This window comes from Mytilus trossulus, chromosome 7 (assembly GCF_036588685.1).
Source record: "Mytilus trossulus isolate FHL-02 chromosome 7, PNRI_Mtr1.1.1.hap1, whole genome shotgun sequence".
NCBI classification, from domain to species: Eukaryota; Metazoa; Mollusca; class Bivalvia; order Mytilida; family Mytilidae; genus Mytilus; species Mytilus trossulus.
The window spans coordinates 80679799-80705410 of record NC_086379.1 but is presented as its reverse complement, the minus strand read 5'-3'; the positions used below and the strand labels follow the sequence as shown (position 1 = coordinate 80705410).

Below are 25612 nucleotides of genomic sequence, written 5' to 3'. Positions count from 1 at the left end.
GTATCAGAAAAGAAAATGTCTGATGCCACAAAGAAAAAGTGATTTAAAATGAAGTCATTGTAACGGACACCACTGTAATCCAACTTACCATAACAGCTGTTTCTAAAGGACGTGAGGGACACCAGTGGAACATGCCAGTTGAATCAAACTTCCTTGGTTCTTCTCCTGGAGCTACACTCTGATCATTGGATGTATCTACAGGTTCTTTCTCCAAGGGAGGTAAATGTTGTTTACTTGGGCTAGTAGGCCTAAAAATATAGGGATCATCATTGATCAATTAATCTAGATGGTAATCTTTAATGGTAGATATACATCTTTAACAGTATTAACTATTATTCTGATGATATGGAATAATTTTACCTCTTTATAATTTTTGAAAAAAAATTGCCTGCATAAAACAAAATTCCTCCTTTCAACAACAAAAAATAAAAGGTTATATATAAATGCTGGAGTTTGTTCATACATGTTTATAAATAAATTCATCATCAACAATAATGGAGAAGAAATATTTTTAAAGTGGACAATTTTTTGATATTCTGAATAAGTTTTAAGACATTTACACTGTAAAAGAATTCTGATTATTGTTATCAATGTATATATGGATGCTCATGCTTCTCTGTCTATAATAAATCTGTAGAAAATCTTCTTCGTTAAGTTCCAATCTAAGCTATGTACTCATAAACAATTATGGGTATCTGCATATGCTAAAACAATCCCATGTTTTATGCTAACATGTTTTATGCTTCTTGTAATAGAAGCCAATCTAAATGCATACTAGATATATATTCTATTTGCACATTCCAAATATATAATAATAGCCAGTTGCATCATGAGATTGTGATACTTCCAAACAGCTACAACTTTTAATATACAAGGTGCAAAAACATCTTGAGAAATCTTATAAAGAGGAAGTCACATGACAGAGAAATTGCAAAAGTCAAAACTTAGTAAAAATCAGTACGAGTTTGTCTACATAAAAGTGTTGTAAGATTCAGCAAAAGTAAAAAAATCATGATCTCTTCAATTAATAAAGACCACAAAGATAAATTTTTTCTCAACCATAATTCTAATTACCCTACTCATAAATTCCCTCCAATCACTATTCAACTTGTGAACAGCTGTACCAAGAAAGCATTAGACACCAGTAACCAATATTTTTATCATTGATGTAAAAACTCTTGAACATAACACATACCCGTAGCCAGGGGGGTTTCGGGAGGTTCAAATGAACCCCCGCTTGAATACAAATAAGCACTGTTAAAATCAATGTTCTGTTCAATTGTGACTGTTAAAGTCGAGTTTGTGAATCGAACTCCCCCTTGGAAATTCCTGGCTACAGGCCTGTAACACATCAGAACACACAATATATCAATTAAACTAAAGACATAATGGTTAGATTGACAGGCAATGATATACAATGATATGTCGCCAGGCCATTAAAAAATATTGATGACGAAGCCTTATTTTGTCTATATCTTCAATAAAATGAAATCATTTAAATGTAAAGATGCTGCAGGCTCCATCTCACTGAAGCAAAGTACATATATGTATCAAATCATGCAGCTATATTTTATGCCAATCATCTTATACATACCCTAAGTCATAAAAACTGTAAACAATAAACAATAAGTGTCATGAAGCTAACACATTTAAAGCTTAAAAATAAATTTCTTTCATAGAGATATGAAAATTACCGAAAGAAATAAAAAGTCTAATAGATCTACTTCATGCTGATGTGTGACACAACAACTCATTGCATTAAAAGTCTATAGAATGAAAAATAAGGAGAAATTATGTCCTTAAAAATATCTTCTTACTGAGTAGGCAATGAAAGAATTCTGCACAAAAAGGGAGCTAATTTAAATAAAAAAAATATAATATTAATAAAACTACTGAGTGTATTGTCAAAAACCTACATTTGTCTAATGAACGAATGGCAATGTTGAATTCAAAATTAAATTCAATTAAATACTGTCTTTTAATATAATCACTTATTTGAAAATATATATATGGGAATACAACATTTAAATGTAAAACCAAAAAAAAAGTACTACTATCTATCTATTCATTCATTTATTGTGTATGTGATTTTACAAAAGGACTAAATCAATGCCTGCATATCAATTTAGCAGTGCATTTACAACAATTATTCTATTTGTGCTTCAAATAATATAACTAATATAAATAGAAGTAAATTTAAAATATTTAAATAAAAATATAAAAAAATAGCAATTTCTGTTTTTCTTACTCTTTATTTGCAGTTTTAGACCAAAGCTGTGCCAATGCCCTGAAGATGTCAAAAATAACCATGTAAGTATAAGCATGTAATATGATAGAAAGAACATTTAAACCAGTACAAAATAGACACCAATTGAAGCAGATCTGACGGTTGTTAATCGGTTTACATGAACTGTATCACACACTATTAGAGCTACAACTACTCGTATTTCATAGAACGTTTTATTCTTTTATAAATAGTTTCAATTTATGACATCATTTTCTTATACATGTATCTGTAATATTTAAAGTTAAAACATGATAGGGCATCATAAGCATATTTGGCTGTGTACATTAAATTGAATATATTTAGGCTGCACTCTAATAAACCATTTATTCATTCATTCATATAAATAGTTTCAATTTATGGAAATATAAGAAATAAGATAATTTTCAACTACCGGTAATCATAAATATTGATGTTAAATAGGAATTGATTGACAGTCAAGTATGTCATTTTCTATGCAGTTTTGCAAAAAATAGAATGTCAAAAACAGTCTGTAAATACAATGAACCAATGAAATAAGGGAGATAACTTTTTCAAAATTTGAATTATAAAACCAATTAAGGAGGCTCGCGGGTATAAGATTTTCAGAAAAAAAATAAACATTAATTTTTCAATACAAATTTTATTTATAACCTTAAATAGTTGTAACTTTATCATTTGGTACAAAAATCGTTCCAAAAAATCAATTTGTTTTTACCCCAGATGACTTTTAAAATGTAGATATCATGTAAAAAGCTCCAAATTATCTCCCTTTGGTGCAAAAATGCCATTTTTTGGCATTAAAATTGAAATATCTTTTTTAACTTATCAGTGACCTATATTTTTTATTGTTGTTTTCAAATAAGCTGTACATAAACTAAATAATTGTAAAATTTGAGCGATTTCTGTAATTTAGTTCTTTTTTTATTTCGATATTACTGTTTTTTCTCCTATTAGTTCAACAGAAAAAAAGGACATCAACAAAAATGTATGCTTCTTTCGAAGGCAGATTGTGAGCGTAAATGAACGGTGACCCCATTTTTTTGTTTCATTTTTCTATTAAGTATAAGATAAAGTTCATTTATAGAAAAATAAAGAAACATCCTATATTAAATTAAAAAAAATCATTTAGACCCGCGAGCCCCCTTAACTACTGGATAGACTCTGTCCATCACTGCATATCTGAATTGTAAGCATACACCTCTTACTTAACCAAATGTGTACATTGTTTAACAAGATATTCTACACACCACACATACATTATAAAACAAGATTATTTATAGATTTTCCTATAGTTTTACCAAGGATTTGAATAGCAAGACAAATACTATCCAAATCCTTGGTTTAACATAAATACTATTCTACCATGCCACAATTACTTTAGACTGCTGATATTAAATATTACATGTCTTGTAAGAGTTAGCTACCCTTCTATTAGGAACCTTCTTCAACAGGTTTTGGATAACAATGACAAAAAACACTTTTTACACCTACAAGAACTTTTTTAAACTTTCCAATTGCCACTCAAACAGATATTATCTACATTGCCATGCTTTTAATCATCATTATGGCCTCAAAAACTACTCTGATTATATGTTTTTGTAGCATTTATTAAGTGAATATTGAACAATGCTGAGAAATTGCATATATATTAGGTTTTTATCAACTAGAATTTTCATTATGCAAAATTTTAAGCTTTAGCATTTCTAAGCATTCATCATAATGCAGATTATTTTTTATATAGAACTCCTGTAAGAATCATTCAGTTAAAGCAGTCATGTTAACTATAGCTCTTACATTGTTGATCATTTTTCTGCTTATATTTTCTACCTATCTATTAAAGTTGTGTAAAATAATTTGAAGTAAAATTGAAAATCGTCAAAAATCACCATTTAAGGACAGTAACCCCTTGTGTTGTTGGTCCTGTTGCCTTTTTCTGGCTAGGTGAGCTAAAAACAAGGTAATTAACTCTTACAAGAGATAACTAACATTTAATCTGTAATGTACAAGCAAGCTGCTCTTCCATTTTAACCTCTTAATTTCCTGTGCTGTTTTGTTAACAGTTGGTTTGAAAGGGGACAAATCAGAACATGCATGTCCAAGAACGTTAGCAGGTCCCAAAGTTATTATTACTCGCATATCAATGTACTGACAGGGAGGGATCAAATATCACATAAACATACCAACGGTTTCCTTTAAAACTGGAAATTTAAAGTCAAATTTTTAATATAAAAACTTCTAATGCTAGCATTTCCATATTATTCTATCTTCATTCAGTTATTATTTTGTTTAATCTAGAGAAATAAAAACTCATTATGTTTTCAATATATGACTTGAAATGATGTTATTGGCAGGGTGTAACTTATAGAACAATATTTTAAGCATCTATAAGCATTCCAGCCTACTGCATGTACAAAATCAAACATTTTCATGCTTTTTACTTGATCTTTACATTGCTAATCTGGGACCTTTCATGGAAGCAGTACTTTTCCCTTTAGCAAAAGGAAAGGAGAAAACATTTGATATTTTGTCCTCGCTTTCGTCAAACTCATCTGGACTGTAAAAATTCAGACAAATTAACATTACAAAAGCCACCAATAAAACTTTATAGAATAAGGGTATTATCAGCCATTAGAAAAAACACAATTCATAGATAAATATCAAAAATTTGTAATAAAAAATGTGAGATATTAATGGATATATCTTATTATGCTGTGTAAATAATTCATCTGTTTACAAACTTCTTGTAAGCTGTCAACTGTGTTTAGATTGTTGCAAAGGCATTTAAAAATCTAAATGAAACAAACGAATTTGCACAGATGGGACTCCAGAAAAATGGTTAACAGATAATAGTTGATTGGTCATAAAACAACAAGATAACAAAGATGGCAGTTTCTTACTACAATTTTACTTAACGTAGGTTTCTTTAACATCTTATTTATTTTGTAGATGATTATGCAATAATTACTGATTGTTAACTATAAATATTCATGTAGAATCGAATTATATTGAGAGGTTACATGATAAAAGGGAAACAACTCCTAAAATCAATTCCTTACCCAGCGTTGACAGCAGCATTAGCTTTTGTTGATGTTCTTCTTTCTTTATTTTCTTTATTTATCATTGGATTTGCAGCTAAAACAGACAAACAAATGTCTAAAAGAGAGGTCTAATGCAATACTATATAATTGTAAGAAAACAAAATTATTTTCTTCATACATAAATATTACAGTCTTTGAAAGAAAAAAAAATCACATGTTTGGTCATATGCCTAGCGATTTATCTATTTTAAAATAACTGAATATCATAGTAAAATAGAAATTCAATAAATTTGCCTGGGTTCATCCTATATCTGTTAATATATCTAAATAACAGTTTTTATTTAAAAATTAAATATATCTATTAGGTTAACATATTATAGGTTTGACTAAAGAGTTCCAACTGCAATAATGAGAATCAGCTAAGTAGATAGAGAGAAAAAATTTAAAAGTACTTAATTCAATCAACAATACTTAAGATTTATCCTTCTAAGTTCTTTTGCTAATATTAAAATAAAGCTCTGGATTACATAAACTACAGCTATATTGTATGCTTTCTGAACAAAAACAAACCCTGAAAGTGACCTCTAACTTCAACAACCAACTTGTGCCTACTGCTTACCTTCCCATTGATTTAATATGATGGAAATCTTAACAGTAAATCTATTATCAACTTAGAACTTTTTATGATTATTATTTACAGAGCTAAACTTCTTATGAAATATTTTGGTGTTTATAAAACCTCTTTTGTTTTAAAGAATGATATACCAATAAGCACACGCTGCACACCTAGGAACTCTGTCCTTACATGATAAACAATGTATTTTACTTTAAGAAAATGCTAGTAAAACAGTTAGGGAAGAAATGAAAATTAAATTAACCACCTTGAGAAAATAAACTGTTTGTTCAAATGGTTTTTTTTTAATTTAAAATAATGCAACTTATATTTGTCAAAATCCTTAATTCAAAGTTCTTTGAGTAAATATATATTTGACCTACACCAAAGTATGTACAAGATGAGTGATAAGATATACAATATGACTCTATCTATATCTAACTTGTTAGCGCTGTTATTCTGTCTCATACACTATATTTGGTTAATGGTTAGTAGAAGCTCTTTGACTAGTTTAATATTTTGCATTTTTGACTCACAAGCTATACCAACTCTGCTTTTTTTATATCGTTTCATCCGATGTATTGCTATAATATAATAATGATAATAGACAATCTTTTACTAACAAAGTTTCATAACTACTACTGAAAACTGAAAAAGTGCAAGTATTTTTGTTCCTTGAGAACTACATCCTAAAAATCCATATTCAGCAAAATCAAAAATCATTAAAAGTTTTGAATGCAAAGTCTGAATCCATCAAGTAAAACCACACAGATCAACTCATTTTCACAAACCCTGGAAGCTTCAGCCATAAATGAACATACTTTCACATTTCTACTTTTACAATCATTCTTTTATATATATTTAAAGCTGAACATGGTTTGTACAGTTACATTCTATATTAAAGCTTTCTATATTCACACTGACAGCAAATAAGTGCTTTGGTTGTAGTAAATTTAATCAAAGTACTGAAGTACTGAACATCAGTTGACCACAACTTATTGTAAAGGATAAACTGTCTTTAATAATAAGAATAAATACTAATCAGTGAACCATATAAAAGTCAAGGTCAGGGTCAAGTGAAAACTGTAAAATGCATATGGTTAAATGAAAACCAGGCTGGCTTCAGAAAAGGTTATTCTACAGTAGACAATATATTTGTTATTCACATTTTATTTGAGTTGCTAAAGAGGAAAAAGAAGAAACTATATTGTGCTTTCGTTGACTTTGCGAAAGCTTTCGATACTGTTTGGCAGTCTGGTCTTTGGTCAAAACTTATTAAACATTCGATTAACAGAAAGATGTATAACGTTATTGTCAACATGTACAATAATATCAAATCACGTATCCACTTTGGATCAGATTTTTCTGAATTTTTCCCTTGTTCTATTGGTGTTAGGCAGGGAGAGAATCTCTCTCCTTTGCTTTTTTCCATTTATCTTAACGATCTGGAATTGTTTTTACAGAATAATAATATAGAAGGTTTGTGCACTATCTCTGATGAGTTAGAAATAGAGTTAAATGTTTATTTAAAATTGTTTGTCATTTTATATGCTGACGATCCTGTCTTAATGGCAGAATCTCAGATAGATTTACAAAGACAACTGGACTCCTTATATGAATATTGTGAGTTATGGAAACTAAGAGTAAATGTGGAAAAAAGTAAGATTGTAATTTTTTCACAAGGTAGACTACCACAGAATATTGTTTTTAAGTATGATAATATAATACTTGATATTGTGAGTGAATTTACTTATCTTGGTGTATTACTGTCTAGGTCAGGAAATTTTTCAAGAGCTAAAAAAAGCAATGTGAAAAAGCAACACATGCTATGTACGATATTATTCAAAAAGGTAGAGTACATAATCTGTCAATTGAATGCCAACTTGATCTATTTGATAAAATTGTTAAACCAATACTTCTGTATGGTTGTGAAGTCTGGGGTTTTGGAAATAATTCAATAATAGAGAGGGTTCATATTAAATTTTGTAAAATATTACTTCGAGTAAAAAAGTCTACTCCTGATTTTATGATTTATGGTGAATTGGGAAGATATCCATTAGATATTTCAATTAAGTTACGAATGATAAATTATTGGTTCAAGTTGGTAACCGGGAAACCGGACAAATTGCCTTTTATTTTGTATAACTTAGCAACTGCCAAATATGGTACAAATATTTTATGGTTAAAACAAGTCAAGTCAATTTCAGACACGTGTGGCTTGTCATATGTATGGAACAATATCTTTTTTGTAAATAAAACATGGCTACATGTAACCATCAAACAGAATTTAATAGATCAATTCAAACAAAAATGGCTAGCAAGCCTACCGGAATCACCAAAAGCATTAAATTATCGTTTATTTAAAGATACTTTGGAGTTTGAGAAATATTTGAATATTTTGGATGACAGGCAAATATCCTTATTTTTTAAATTTCGAACTTTTAACATGAAATTTCCAATAGAAACTGGAAGATGGCAAAACATAGAAAGAGAAAACAGAAAATGTGTATTATGTAATTCAGATGCCATTGGTGATGAATACCATTACATTTTTAATTGTTCAGCTTTTGATAACTGTAGAAAAAAATGTATTGCATTTTACTATAGAAATAGTCCAAACACATTGAAGTTTTATGACTTAATGAATTCAAAAAAATGTTCAGAACTGAACGAACTATGTAAACTTATTAAGGAGATCAATAACAAATTGAACTTTTCTGGGTGAACAATTGTGAATGCCTCTATCTACTTTCGTACATTATTTATTTATGTAATTTTGAAATATGTATAATTATCTCTATACCTTTGTAATTTGGTTTGTGAGAATAAAGATATATATATATATATATATATATGGTCATAAAACAAATTCAGAAATTCTGTGTGAATATCACATATTATTCCACTGCATGTTTATATTGATAGCGAAATTAACATTTGATGTATCATCAATTGTTTGTGTGACCATTAGAACATATTTGAATGTGTAGGAACACAAAATTTAGTGGATATCTTCACATATAGTGAAATCAAACAAAACAAACTGATTATAATAAAAGGTTATTTTTAGGATAATGGTGTTGTGAAAAAAGAAATATCCTAATCCAAGAACTTAATATTCATATCGAGATATCATAAAGATTCCAAATTTCTGAGTCACTTCTGGCATTTAAACTTATAATAACTCAGAAAAAGATTTTTAAATTAACTATTGAGTATTTGTTGATGTCCATGTAATAATCCTAAAAGTTAATTGAAAAATAACTTGTCTTGTAGTATCCTGTGAATTAAAGTTCCATCAGGCCATATAATGTAAGCAGAATTTTAAAATAAGTTATTGTAAATCTTCTGTATATGGAAAAAGCAGAAATTTGGTTATTAAACCACCAATCATCACTGATATATATGGATGCCTACTGAATTGTACACTCTTGTTCTGTGAAGCTCAGAATACAATTAATAAACTTACAAACAATATGAAGCTGTTATATAAATTTAACACACTGTTACAACGATTCTTCATTCCAAAATGTACATGTATGTTAGACTATTAGTATTGACTAACAGAACATGCTTGAAATCTCACCACTTTCAGCTATTGCAAATTTCCCTGTAGTATAATTAGAACAATTTGCTAGCAATAACAAAAATAATTTGAAATAACTCAAAATTAATGACAAAATATATAGTGGTTTGTCATCAGTGACATTATGTGAATGACACTCAGTACAGTGAAACCTGGCTAAACTGAATCCTGCAATTTAACCGAAAACCTGTATAAACCAACATGTTCTTAAAAGTACCACCATATCAAATTGTATGTGTTGTGAACCTTATGAAGCTGACCATTGGTCAAAACCAAACAAAATCTTATGTCCTGAAGATGGTCAAAACCAAACAAAATCTTATGTCCTGAAGAGGTTTGGTTTAATCAGGTTTCACTGTTACAACAAATTAGTGACAATCAATCTAATAGACTGTGTCCCCATGCCTCTCACCAGTTCTTAACAAAGCCTGGGTCCCTGTTTGAAATAGAAAGTGCTACTGTTTACATTCTTATTCCTATTGTGTTAGAATTATTTGATCCTTTTTAGCAATGGTGGTGCTACTATCAAAATATCAGAAGAATAAAAAGTTGCATAATCCTATAATAACAAAATCAAACAGTTATTTTTTTAATTCAAATATCCTAGATCACACAAAAATTTGGAACATATTTAATAATTCAAATATCTTAGATGTGACACTTTGTTGGGATCATAAGAAAATTTAATCTCAATTAAAACATCAGATTATAAAATAGAGATTTACTAGGTAATATACATGGTACATAAAATTTTGACTTACTGAACATGTTCAATTGGAAAAAGTGAGTTTACATATACATGTAAGTGGATTTTTTTTTATTATTTCTTCTATGATTTATAAAAGTTTTTAACTACAAAACAGAAGTCTGAAATATAACTTATAATTAAAATAAAAAGCTAAGCCTCTTTTGTAAACATAGCTAGTTTAAATCACACTATTCTGTAAAATAAACCTTTTCTCCATATTCAAATAAATAAAAAAGCATGCATACATAATTTCACGTACAACATAAAAAGAGAACATTTTTTTCTAAGTTGCTTATAGCCAATTTTACAACCATTTTAATAGTGAAGCTTAGTACCAAGACACACACATACACTGTGCTGTTTGTTAGTAACAAATATCAAATTAAAAAAAGTAACAGGAATAAAATAAACCTTAATGTAACTTGTTTATGTATTATATAGAGAAGTTTAATATACTAACAAGTTACTAATGTTTTGAAAAAACTAACCTTTGAAAATTTTCTTTTCATTTCTTTGGTTTTTTGTTGTTGTTGTAGAAATATTGCAAATTGTAATACAAAATATTCAAATTGAGCTTTCATTTTTTGTTGCAGTTTTAGCAGATTTATATATATTTTAAATTGCCAGAAGTTGCATAAGCATGCAAAAAGCTAAAATCCCAAATTCCTAGAATAAAAAAACCCACTTAAACCACATATATCTTTATTCAAAAAAGCTTTTCAAGTTAACAAAAAGTTCTTTGCAAGATTATACAACATTAAAAGAATTTCACAATACTGAATCTTATCATTTTCAAAACAATTAGCCACTTTGGCCCTACACCACATTTATCATAAATAAATATTTAAACAAAGAAAAATGATAGAAAGACATAAATAAATCAATTTTAACAAAAGACAACATGAAATGGTAACAAACCTATAACAGCTGTCGCTCCTTTCTTGAATAAAGCCACTGATAGAAAATAAAATCAAAGAATTATCTCCCTTACTTGAATAAAGCCACTGATAGAAAATAAAATCAAAGAATTATCTCCCTTACTTGAATAAAGCCACTGATAGAAAATAAAATCAATGAATTACCTCCCTTTCTGTACAACTTAGACTGAGATTGATGTTTTGCTTTTTTGTTATTTTTTTAATCAAGCAGGCATCATTACATTTAGATTTTGAGAAGTGTTATTAAAAACCACTTTGGTTATTCACAGGAATGGTAATTAAACAATGAATTAACAAGAATGTGTCCACAGTACACGGATGCCCCACTCGCACTATCATTTTCTATGTTTACTGGACCGTGAAATTGGAATAAATTCTCTAATTTGGCATTAAAATTAGAATGATCTTATCAAAGGGAACACGTATACTAAGTTTCAAGTTGATTGGACTTCAACTTCTTCAAAAACTACCTTGACCAAAAACTTTAACCTGAAGTGTAACAGACAGACGGACAAACGAACAGATGGACGGACGGACGAACGAACGGACAAACGAACGGTCAAACGGACGCACAGTCCAGAAACATAATGTCCCTCTAATATCGTAGGTGGGGCATAAAAAAACAACTTCAAGGATCAAGCGTTATACAAAAACTTCAACATGGACAAAACTAAACAGGATTAAAAGAAACCCCCAACTTAATAATTTGAAAATATCAAATATAGAATGATGTCTGGTGAAATGTAATTATATATCCTAACAGTACTTCAACCATACTATTACTTTAATAATATTACTAGAATACTAGTATACATAAACTTATATTTTTAAATAAAAAAAAAACATCTTGAGAGGCACAAGTGGTGAGATGGAAAAGTGTTAAACTATCTTATCCATGCTATTTTTATTTGATCATACAAAGTTTCCCTGGTTCTTGTCAATTCAAAATAGGTTCTAATTCGGCTGAGGTTACCAATTAAATATAAACACCATGCAAACAAATCTTACTTTCAGAGACAGTTACATGATAACGTTTGTTTATGGAAAGTTAAAGGTTTGGTGAAAATTGTAATATGATTGGACGTAAGCCAAGATGTACCAAAACTGTTCATGCTAGTCCACACATATTACCAAATGACATAGAGCATCTATGTCCTCCCAATAATAGCTGGGCTACAACTAAAAATGGCTTTCCTCATTACTCGATCATGAACTGTTGATTTAAACATATACCCTGTCATTTGGCGTAAACATATACCCTGTCATTTGGTAGATCTCAAGCTTATCATAATAACCAACAAAGCAAAACATCAAACACAAAGCATCTATAAATAGCATTGAAATAATAATCTATTTTTATCAATTAACAGCATCTATAAATAGCATTGAAATAATAATCTATTTTTATCAATTAACAGCATCTATAACTAACTATCAATGTCACTGAATCTATGAAAAGTTTATGTATCTATATACAACATCAACAATCAATTCATCAATTATTTTTATATTAAAAACAAAATCGCTGGATTTTTTCCATTATGACTGTAAATTTTCGCAAGGTGTTGTTTAAATATTGTAAACATTTTCTAGCTGTGTTATTCAGTCTAACTCTATCAATCTATACTAACTTGAAAACTAACTAAATTAAGTTTTTATGGGGTTGAAAACAAACAATTGGGAGGGCTCAGTATCTATATATAGACCTTGACTTAATCAAATCCTGTGACCATAACTGCCTGTATGAATTCATATCCAATGTATTTTTATTTGTGTACTTTTCAGTGTAGGTATCTGTTTTTTCCCAGTTATTATATCAGGTATTCCTCAAATAACCAATTTTACCCCACAAGATGTATTTGTGCTTTTCCAAAAGTCAGGAATTTTATCAGACTTGTTTTCAGTTCTTTCTGGAGGTTTAGGTGTAAGGTAATTTCTGCTTTCTCAATAATTCATCTTAGACTTATACATGTTATAGTAAAAACATGCTTGCAGAATTGTGTGATAAAACTTACATGGTCTACATCTACATTTCTTGATGGCCCTAGCTTCTTTCAGAGCTCCATGACAGGCTTGACAATAATAAAAGGCTCTAAAATAACAAACATACAAGTATGAAGGTAAATAAATATTGAGCAAAAGATAATATCAATGTAATTCAGTTCAAAATGTACTTTTAAAACTCTAATAACAATATGAATTTGGATAGCTCTTTTTCCTAAAACCCTGTTTCGATCAGTAGTTTAGTCTTAAAATATAGACTTCAACCTCAACCAGGATATGCATGGCTGTCATTTACTTCATTCAGTTTTTATTTAGAATTAAAAAATCTAATTTGTTTTAGTGAAATTACAAAAGCTGACCATTATTGAAGACATCAAAGTGTAACCTTTCAGTAATTTTTAAAACTATACCTTTTAACTTCTTCAGCAGATTCAGCAATGAAGAATCCCTGTGTAGCATTTTCTATTTTGATTTTGGATCCAGGATTGATAGCTAGAGTGCTCTCCCTTCCATCTTCTGTACGTACTTCAATAGCCAGTAATAGTAATTCTAATTTGGAAAAACATAATCTGAAAATAGAGACAAACATATTTTTAGCTTTCACATGTTTATTTTGGTAAGCATTTGTTGCTGGGTTGCAGTTTCAATAACATCTAGTTTATTCATGTTAAGTTTCACCAGAAGATGTCCTCAAAATTTAAAAAAAGAGAAAGTTTGAGTATTGTCTTTATTTCAATAAATTCAAAACTGAATGTAATTTTGAGTAAGAGCTAAAAAATTTGTTATTTAGAAGCTATGAGAATTATTAAGGTGGTATGGGTGTCTTTCGCCATCTTGGATTGTAAAAAAACAGAGAATCTAAGGTCCATATTTTCTATCACATTAGCAAAATTTGATGCAATAATGCTGATATTTCATGGTTTTTTACATTTAAAAGATCCAATTTATAAGAATATAACTTAAAAATATAAATATATGTACAAGTGTAGATTATTTTTGGTTGTTTTTAAATATTTTGAAATTGTCATTTTAAGGGGAGGTAACTCTAAAACAGTGCATTTTCTGTTGGATTGTTCATGGAATTTTCCTACTTTGTATTTTAGCCGGAAAAATCGTACGGTGACCCTATCTTTTCTTTTGATATTATCAAAGCATTGTTTGAAAGCTATATTTTCCTAATTTATTTTACAATTCTATCATTTCAATTAGTTTCTATTCACAAAATGGTGTTTTTTTTCCTGTATAATCCATACAAAATGTGTCATTTTGTCACGACCCGTAGCTAGAAAAAATGCACGGTGACCTATCATTTTTATAATATTTTTTAACATGTATCAATAGATACTACATTTTGGCGAAGTATGAACAAATTCTATCATTTTTATTTTAGACTCCCATACCACCTTAAGTGTCATAAAGTGATTAGGACTTTTAAATCAGAGTTCTGAACTCATGGACATTACACTTTTGTATAATAATCACTATAATCTAAAGCAGCATGAACTACTTACTCAGCAGCTTCTGGGAATGTCATACCATTAAAGGAACTAGATAGATATTCTGTGTACATCTCCATGGCTGTTCCTCTCAAATAGTCTTTCTGCCAATCTGGTAACTCCATATTCTACAAAAAAAATCATTAGATAAAATTGTACGGCCAGTTTGGTAATGTAATGTATTCCTTCACCACAAAAATCTATTCATGATATTCATATTCTTTAAAACTTGCTAGTTCATTTTAAATCCCACCATAAAAGCTGTTTAGAAGCTCAGTCAAATTTAACATAAAGTCATATGAACCAAGTTCATGAAATTTTTGAATAGCTATTGGGATTACCTTCAGTTGGACGGCAAACAATTTAATGGCTTCTAAGGTCAAGACATTGGTTATGTGACAGAGTTTACGTTTTTTGGAAACATGCATGATTCAGATTTGAGCAATTCTAAATAAAATCCACTTAGTCATTTAGGAAAGTGCAAGCCTTTGGGACAAGGGAGTGACCTATCACTTGTCATTATAAAATCAAAGGTTGGCCTGCTACTAATTCTGAATTCTATTTGTTTGGGGTTGGGGTAATTTTGAGACCCCACTTTTTCCCTTTGACTTCTGAAAATGAACAGGATTCCTGCATTATATATGCCTTTGTAAATATGGAGGTAATCTTAAAAATGTCAAACAAAGTTATATTGTTGTCACTCCACTGTCTCTTTGGTGACCATCTATTGAGCTGAAAAGTGTTTTAAAGAGCAAATAAATGACCAAACAAACAGACATTAATAAGACCTAGTCTAAACAGCCTGTACCAGTACAAAAGAATTATTCAAAGAATCCATCTAGTAAATCAACTTTTCTAATGTGATTAATGTTATACAATTTATGCTTTGAGAAGAAGATTAACGATATCTCTTTTCAATTTTTTACTCAAATATTGGAAATTTATTGTCATTAAAATGTTCCATAAGTCATTAGATTTGTCATTTATTTTCATTGTTTTAGTTACTTAAATATTAAAATCAACATAAAATCTAACATATATTCAGGACCATATTCATATTGTTTTATTGATATGTGTTTAAAGTAATAAGATCTACTTCCTTTAATGAAAACCTTAATCACATACATAATGTGTAAATCAATACACTGATTAACTTACACAAAAAGTGTCAATTTTATATTAGAATTTAAGGTCTCTCTACTGGAAAAACCATGCAAGGTTTTGAGCATTATGCAATTTGAAAAAAAATCCTAATTAAGTCTGAGATGTGAATTTTTAATGGTAATAGCTAGTCAATTTACGTAATTAGCTTTTGCATCTGCTAAATCTACTCACAATTTTTTCAAATTGAAAGTAGCCTTTTAAAATATTTATTCATTACACACATTGATGCAGTGTAACATGTTGGTTTATTCGATTTTGTTAATAACACATATATTATCTTGGTTATCATAGAATTTAATAAAACTGTATATCAAACTTCAACAAATTCACACAAAACCTTATTTACTTTCCAAACAGTGCAATAGTAAACAGTTATGTGGGCTATACACCAATAAAATAGCAACCATATGACACAAAGAAACAAACAAAGACATTTGATCTTCAACAATAGAATGTATCTTAGATATCTTAGATGATCTATAGAAGATGTCAAGATCTTAACCCTTTCACGGCGAGTGTATCCTTGAGGATACACAATGCGCAGGGCGCATGTATCCTTGAGGATACACAGTGCGCAGGGCGAGTATATCTTTCAGGATACATAAATGTTGTCCCAACAAAAGCCGCAATTTTCTGCTATTTACCGTTCTAAACAGTTGAAATCAATGTTTCAATTAAAATCTATGATATCTGAGGGTATTATTTCAGTTCTTCAACAGCATTAAAAACATCGTGAAAGGTAAATAAATCAAATCAATTCTAAAATTAGAACCGGAAACACGTTTTGAGGTCATGTGGGGTTTCAAAATGGCTTCTCTCGATAACGATGAGTGGAAGTACAGCTGTTTTCTGTGTTTTGATGAGGCCCTTTATAATTCTTAGGTAGTTTTAACTATATAATAAAAATAAATGGTTCAATATATCTTAAATACATATGATGGCGATCTTTTTAAAGCCTTTGATTCCCCCCACAAATCGGAACTAGACAAGTAAGTTTTTTCGCGTTCATGGCTTTGCTACAAAATCAATTCTCGATTTCGAGGGAACAGAGATATGGCTTTGAAATGCTGGTACTCGAGTGACACATACACTTTGATTGAGTATGGGGTGAAATAAGCGGATAGGGCTGTGAATGTACGGGAGAACAATGCACAAAATTGAAAGTAGTTTAGGAAGTGAAACTTCGACCGCTAGTATTGCAGTGTGAAAATGTTGACGAAACTAAAATTTGCAGGCTCAGTGAAACTGATATAATTAATGCCGGACAAGAGGTCTTACTTTATGGGGAAAGGTTATAGTGAGGGCTATAGTGATTCAAATATAAATTAGAAAGCCAAAGGCAAAGGGGAGCAGGAGGTTAATATTAATTGGTGAGGAGCATGTAGTTCACTGGTTGTTGTTGGTTCGTTTCTGTCATTTTCATTTCAGATTAATTGTTTTGTAATCAAGTACATGTAGCTATATATATAGACAGTTAGTTTTCTTAGTCGAATTGTTTCATATTCCCATGTCTGGCGGGCCTTTTATAGCTGACTTTACATTATGTTTTTTTTCTCATTCATGAAGGCCATAAATTTTGTTGTTATGTCGGTTTTAAAAGCTCTTCAGAGCTTATGTTTGTAATTGCTTGCTTATACCGACTCTAAATAAAGCTTTATAAGACATATTATGTCTTATGTCTATATAGTTGCCTTTAATTGCTTACATCCACTGTATTTGAACTTTGTTGGATAGTTGTCTTATTGGCAATCATACCTCATCTCTCTATTTTCATATTCACTACAAAGGCAAAGGCCAAATGACAATAAAAATGCCTTGGAGCTACAAATCAGAAATGAAAGCATTTCTTGGTCTTGCGTACCATTTACTAAGTTATGTTGGTTATACAGAAATTTATGAAATACGTTTTCTGTCCATCAAAAGTTTGATGTTGAGGTTAGATCTAAAATTGTCAGAATACTGAGTCCATTCTCAACTTAGCTGAATCTTTAGACTTGCCTATCATTGAAAAATATATAATGTTAACCCTTTTATGTTTGTTTGTGTTTTTGGGTTGCTATTCATTCCAATTTCCCCAAATTTCCATTATTTCATATTTAATCCATACCATGGCTTTTATCTAATAAATATTAAAAATTAATTCCTCAATATATAAATAAAAAGGACTGAAATAAGACATCAGGGTCAAGGCAACACAAATAAATTGATCCCAATGATGCCATTTGATTTATAGACATTCTAAAATTACTACAGAAATTTCAAATGTATTGTATAATTACTTCGTAAAAATTAAAAATCAAAACATCAATACCATACACAAAGATTTTAGAGTGTTCATTTGATATCTTGGAATCTTGGAATCTTGTGAGATTTTGAACAGTTCATTGAATTATATAAAATATTTCTTGTAAGACAGAATCCAAGCTATCAGAATTTTCCTCATTTAAATTCCAACACTAATTTAAATAAATATATAACGCAAGTGTCAAACTCTACAACGAATCATTGTATACTTACAGTTTTATCAGACCTCATAGTGAAGAGATTTGCCATTAGGGTAGAGAATCCTGGAGCCAAACAACTTTGAGCTATAAACCCTAGCTTCAGTTCAGCCACACAGACGGCATCATCTCCTCTTTTCCAGTCCCAGCTGGGAATATTCAGGAGATAAGCCTAAAACAAACATTGTATTGTAAGTTGAGAAATAGTTGTAAACCCAACCTTCTTTTTCTGGTTTTCTTCATTTCTAAAAAGACTTAGTTGGTACTTTTGATATAAGAAACAAAAGAACTCATAGTAGTATACAGAGATGTGCATTGGCACATTAGGCTGAAAAATTACTAAATACTTCATTATTATCTATTCACATGTTCCAGGATAACTACAAGCAGAAGACAAGTTTCCCTTTATAAACAATACTTTGAATTTCAACCTTCTGCATAGTATAGAAATACATATAATCTCATTGTTGTGTCCCAGTTATTTTTTCACCAAAGGAATTGATATTTCCTGTATCCCACTGACTGAGATATGATATGAAAAAGTGATAGGGAAGTAGGTTAATAAGGTTGGCTTTTTCTGTAATGTGATACAAATTTGCAACATTTCCTTTCCCTAGCTGTTAGATTTTAACGCTCACAATATCACAATATTCAGTGTTTCACCTGTATGACTGGAACAGGCACCCTCATAGGCAGTCAGTCCCCCCTCCCTAATATGAAATTTATGTAAAAAACAACTGTTATAAATGTAAGAGGACTATAGTGATGCAGTGAATCATTATATCCTTTACAATTGAGTTGCTCACTGAGAATTTGCATGGTCCTTTTTGTTTGTTTGTTTGTAAGTAATCACCCTTCTCTATTCACTAAATAACATCAATCTAATCTAACTGTATTTCTATTTTACACTGTAGGATACTTTTTCATTATCTGATCCTACAATACATAAGTATAATTATCAAAGGTGTTGTTTTCACGCCACAATTTCATTACTATTTGTTTGCCTTGAGAAGTTGAGTGTATATTCTTATGAATAAAATATAAGAATCCTGATAGATAGTAACTGATTCAAATGAAAGTCTCTATTATTGATCAGACTTAACAATTAGCCATATATAAGGAAAACTACAATTTTCCACATATATCTAATTAAATCTACAAAAATGTTTTTAATTATGTTTAAAGACCAATAGAAACAATGAAAATCAATGTTTCACTGATGAACATTGCAGATATAGTGTAATTTAGGTAGTTTGGTCCAAAAACCCATCCTGTTTTATGATAAACAAGAATGTGTCCAAAGTACACAGATGACCCACTTGCACTATCATTTTCCATAATCAGTGGACTGTGAAATTGGGGTCAAAACTTTAATTTTACATTAAAATTAGAAAGACCATATCATGGGCAACACTGTACTAAATTTCAAGTTAATTTGACTTCCACCTTCATCAAAAACTACCGTGACCAAAAACTTTAACCTGAAACGGGGCAGACGAATGAACAAACGAACGGTCACACAGACCAGAAAACACAATGCCCCTCTACTATCATGGGTGGGGCATAATAAAAATATATTCTTGTTTTCCTCATGAAGCAATCATTATTTGTTTTATAAATATTATGTGAATAAAAAATTCAATAAATGAGCTACATCAGATACAAATTGACCTCATGCAAGTGCATGTATCCATGTACATTGATTAGACTTCTTCAGATACAAATCGACCGTATGCAAGTGCATGTATCCATGTACATTGATTAGACTTCTTCAGATACAAATCGACCGTATGCAAGTGCATGTATACATGTACATTGATTAGACTTCTTCAGATACAAATCGACCGTATGCAAGTGCATGTATACATGTACATTGATTAGACTTCTTCAGATACAAATCGACCGTATGCAAGTGCATGTATACATGTACATTGATTAGACTTCTTCAGATACAAATCGACCGTATGCAAGTGCATGTATACATGTACATTGATAAGACTTTGATTAATTTTGGAAGATTCAAATAAGAAATAAAAGATGATTGGTGTATGATGTTTTGTATAGGGTTCTTTTATCAAGTATATCGCCTCAATTTTCAATCAGTTAAAGACTTTGCATAGAGATTTGTTCAACCCTAAATAAGTAAATAGATTCATTTGCATAAGGTCAATTTCTATTCAACACAGCTCAAATGAATAATTTATTTTATACCTTATTATGATACTGCATCAACTGTACAACAACTTAGATATCAGCATGGAAGTTTTTGATGGATATCACCCTCATTATATTAGCAGCATCCATACCTTATTATGATACTGCATTAACTGTACAATAACCTTGATATCAGCATGGAAGTTTTTGATGGATATCACCCTCATTATATTAGCAGCATCCTCCTGGTCGGGGTCTGTACAGTATTTATTGGCTAGAACTAAACAGGCATCAGCTGACTGGATCTGTATTATAAACAATATTAAGGATGTACTTAGGTGATCTAAGGTAAAATTAAATAAATCAAGAATTCAAAATTGATACTTTAAGCTGGAAGAGTATTGGTTAAAGGATCAAAACAACTAAAAAATATTGACAGGTCATGGAGCTGCTTTCCTAGATATTTGATTTATAAAATATGGCGGGAAAACGCTGACTCAGACTTTTGCCTTATATTTGCATTGCTATTATTTGGGTCTCAAATCAAAAGAAAGAGAATCAAGAATCTGCTTAAATTTTGTCAAATGACCTTTTATGAGCTATTAAGTCTTATGTTAAAATATAAATACATGTTATGGGGCAAAATATTTTACCTTATATGGTATAGAAAACACCAAGAGTCCAAACATTTGACACTTATTCCAAAACCTCACCTAAGTACATATTTAAACACTTTTCCATTGTCCTTATTTCTCAAAACATTGACATGGAAAATAGAGATAAACTGAACTAGTACACACTTTTATTTAGGGGCCAGCTGAGGATTTTTCTCACTGCATTAAAGACCCATTAGTGATCTTCACCTGTTGTCTGCTCTTTGGTTGGGTTGTTGTTTCTTTGACATATTCCCCATTTCCATTCAAAATTTTATGATAATCCATGCATTTTTTTTTTATGAAAAAATGAGAACTCTCAGCTTCATCTCACCTCAGGGGTGTTCCCCTTTATAGAGATTTTAAAAAAATCAAAAAATCATGGTCTTTATTTATTTTCAAGGAAAAGGCAATTTAATATTTCTTTTATATAAACCAGATGCTCCGCAGGGCGTAGCTTTATACGACCGCAGAGGTTGAACCCTGAACAGTTGGGGCAAGTATGGACACAACATTCAAGCTGGATTCCGCTCTAAATTTGGATTGTGATTAAATAGTTGACACAGCATAGGTTTCTGACACAGAATGAATGTATTCATATGAACTTAAAATTTTTGTTTTCTCTTAGAGCAATTCACTATGCTGTTGAATATTAATCCTCTCAAAAAAATGTTTGAAGAAATTTTCTTTTTATTTATGAAATTTTAAATGAGAAAAATTGAACCCAATTTTTTAATCACATCCCCCTTTCCCTTATTCCAAAACTAATTTCAATTAAAATATTCTAATGGAGTTTGCAACAATTACTACTCATTTAAATACATCATAAAATATTAAGATGTAAAAAAACTGCTTGTTATCACTGAATGGTCAAGATTATTTAAATTTATCAGTTGGTAGTAAAAAGTGAATATACATTGTATATTGTATATGACAAAGATTTAAGTTGATTCTGGACAAAGAAAGATAACTCCAATTAAAAAATATTCTTGCAGATATTTCTTGCTTACTTTACTGGACAAAGAAAGATAACTCTTAATTAAAAAAAAATTTGCTATTTCACAATATTGTGAAATTAGATATTTCTTGCCATTGCACAATACTGTGCAATTGAAAAGACTTGCTATTGCACAATACTTAATATAATAATTTTAGATCCTGATTTGGACCAACTTGAAAACTGGGCCCATAATCAAAAATCTAAGTACATGTTTAGATTCAGCATATCAAAGAGGCCCAAGAATTTGATTTTTGTTAAAATCAAACTTAGTTTAATTTTGGACCCTTTGCACTTTAATTTAGACCAATTTTAAAACTGGACCAAAAAATAAGAATCTACATACACAGTTAGATTTGGCATATCAAAGAACCCCAATTATTCAATTTTTGATGAAATCAAACAATGTTTAATTTTGGACCTCGATTTGGGCCAACTTGAAAACTGGGCCAATAATTAAAAATCTATGTACATTTTTAGATTCAGCATATCAAAGAACCCCAAGGTTTCAATTTTTGTTAAAATCAAACTAAGTTTAATTTTGGACCCTTTGGACCTTAATGTAGACCAATTTGAAAACGGGACCAAAAATTAAGAATCTACATACACAGTAAGATTCGGCATATTAAAGAACCCCAATTATTCAATTTTGATGAAATCAAACAAAGTTTAATTTTGGACCCTTTGGGCCCCTTTTTCCTAAACTGTTGGGACCAAAACTCCCAAAATCAATACCAACCTTCCTTTTATAGTCATAAACCTTGTGTTTAAATTTCATAGATTTCTATTTACTTATACTAACGCTATGGTGCGAAAACCAAGAAAAATGCTTATTTGGGTCCCTTTTTGGCCCCTAATTCCTAAACTGTTGGGACCGAAACTCCCAAAATCAATACCAACCTTCCTTTTGTGGTCATAAACATTGTGTTTAAATTTCATTGATTTCTATTTACTTTAACTAAAGTTATTGTGCGAAAACCAAGAATAATGCTTATTTGGGCCCTTTTTTGGCCCCTAATTCCTAAACTGTTAAAACCAAAACTCCCAAAATCAAACCCAACCTTTCTTTTGTGGTCATAAACCTTGTGTCAAAATTTCATAGATTTCTATTAACTTAAACTAAAGTTATAGTGCGAAAACCAAGAAAATGCTTATTTGGGCCCTTTTTGGCCCCTAATTCCTAAAATATTGGGACCAAAACTCCCAAAATCAATACCAGCCTTCCTTTTATGGTCATAAACCTTGTGTTAAAATTTCATAGATTTCTATTCACTTTTACTAAAGTTAGAGTGCGAAAACTAAAAGTATTCGGACGACGACGACGACGCCAACGTGATAGCAATATACGACGAAATTTTTTCCAAAATTTGCGGTCGTATAAAAATGATGCAAATGAAGAAGTTTATTATGGGTATCAAAATCAAGTTGAGACTAGAGGCATTATGCCTGTTTTTAATATAAGACTGAAGAACCCTTTACCATATTATGATTACTGGCTAGACAGCTTACACTCAATGACTCTGTTACTACATTAAATACAATTTCACTAGGCAAATATCACTTTTAATTTCGTATATCAATATAAAGTTTTATTAACCTTTACTCTTTCTAGATCATTGGCGTCCATCACTGTTCCCTGGAAAAATTCTACTTGTGTGAAGTGTCTCTTTAATAAACCTTCTAATTCTAGATCTGGCAGCATTCTGTAAACAGATTATAATTGATTGAGCAATCATCTTAAGTGTCTATAGTGTTAACATACACCCACTGAAGTCATTAAAACATGTAATAAGTTATACACTGTTTATTCTAAATGCTTTATATTTAAAAACAGTACCAACTTTTGTGGATTGAGAAAAGCTTGATGGTAAAGTCTGCATTTTTCTTAGATGTTTGGTTTTGGTTTTCCAAATGCTGCATATTTAAACATATGAAAATTTGTATTTTGTAAAACATCTAAATTTGTGGTTTACCTGTACCTGTAACGGTTTATTTCTTCCTCTGTGATATTTTATCCAGAGGATAATTTGTCCCGGTAATTTTTTTCCAGGCATGGTATTTCACAGGTTGATATTATCCAAAGGAGTGAAAATCTATCTGTGTAATGCGAATAGTATGTACCGGTATATCTTTGCCGTACTATATTTCATAGATGCTTGTGAAATAAAGTCCCATTACCTACTATGTAAGTTACTCACAATCAATATATACCTGACTATAATTATAAAATGTTTTATAAAGGTAGACCAAATTTGCATAATTTATCAAAGGGAGGTAATTATGAGCAATTTGTATTTTAAAGATATTAACATAATATGTTTCTGAATCTATTTTATAGTGAAATTTTTCCTTGAATCTTAGATTTTATACATTCATTTATATAAAAAGATGACTTACAATTTGATTTAATAACACAGATAACATTTCACAGGTAAAAACTATCCAGCTGTTAAACATGCTTTTGTTCCAATATATTGTTATACTATGATGTATCTGACTTCCATATAATCAACAACTACATCTCTGTTCCCAGACAAAACTATTTATATTGTTAAAAATATCATCATAATCAAATGCTTCTATTACTGATAACAGTAGTAATGCAACTATATTTCTACCTTACTTTTAAATTTATGTTTGTACTGAGATCTGAAAACAACTCACTTTTACATGTTTTTCACTTACCTTATTTATCATGATATTATTTCACAATTAAGATCTTTGAAATTACTTCTGGTTTTCATCCCTATGTTTCATTATAATTTTCTTTTTAAAAGGATGATATTGACTTGAATATTTCAGGAAATTTTTTCAAGGATAATTTGTGAAATTATTTCCCATTATGAGACTTTTTTTTTAACAATTTGACTTTATTTCAAATACACTATTACTATTTCATAGTATATTAAAGGATAATTTTTTTCTAATAACTATTCAATAAGTTAACTACCCAGATAGAATTTCACGGCAAAGGAAAAAATATCCCAGGGAAATATTTTCCTCCGGATAAAAAAATAACAACAACTACTGTGACATTTTTTCCTCCGGATCAAATTTCACCCGGATATAATTTTGCTTTACATACCCACTGAATCTACCAAACGGTTTCCCACAAATAATAATGAATCCATAGATCAAACCTTAAACAAAACTTAAACAGATAACAAAATAAGAACAAAACTCAAACAGATAACAAAATAAGAACAAAACTCAAACAGATAACAAAATAAGAACAAAACAAACAGATTTAACATATTCGAAAGTGTCAGCTATTTGAAGCTTCCTATCAAATTTATCATTATGCTTTTGATACATTTCCCTAGAAGTATTGTAAACAGATGCATTAAGACTTCATAGGTGGATATTGAATTTGTCAACCCAAGGAAAAGATTCCCTGAAGAATAAGGAAGACTTAAGCCCTTTTATCATTCTAGACAAAATAATTTCCGAGATT

General features: G+C 30.0%; 1 protein-coding gene across 1 annotated transcript in view; it reads right to left on the bottom strand.

The window, feature by feature from the left end:
• Positions 1–25612, bottom strand: part of LOC134725951 (calcium-activated potassium channel subunit alpha-1-like) — a 73024-nt gene that overhangs the window by 12390 nt on the left and 35022 nt on the right. Inside the window, exons 9-20 of the mRNA XM_063590269.1 lie at positions 23756–23861; positions 20661–20813; positions 18371–18526; positions 14705–14817; positions 13604–13762; positions 13205–13281; positions 11170–11205; positions 9916–9939; positions 5323–5398; positions 4716–4820; positions 1595–1609; positions 89–248 (exon numbers count right to left, since the gene is read on the bottom strand). Of these exons, the coding sequence (XP_063446339.1) occupies positions 89–248; positions 1595–1609; positions 4716–4820; positions 5323–5398; positions 9916–9939; positions 11170–11205; positions 13205–13281; positions 13604–13762; positions 14705–14817; positions 18371–18526; positions 20661–20813; positions 23756–23861 (1180 nt within the window). The remainder of the gene's footprint in view (positions 1–88; positions 249–1594; positions 1610–4715; positions 4821–5322; positions 5399–9915; positions 9940–11169; positions 11206–13204; positions 13282–13603; positions 13763–14704; positions 14818–18370; positions 18527–20660; positions 20814–23755; positions 23862–25612) is intronic.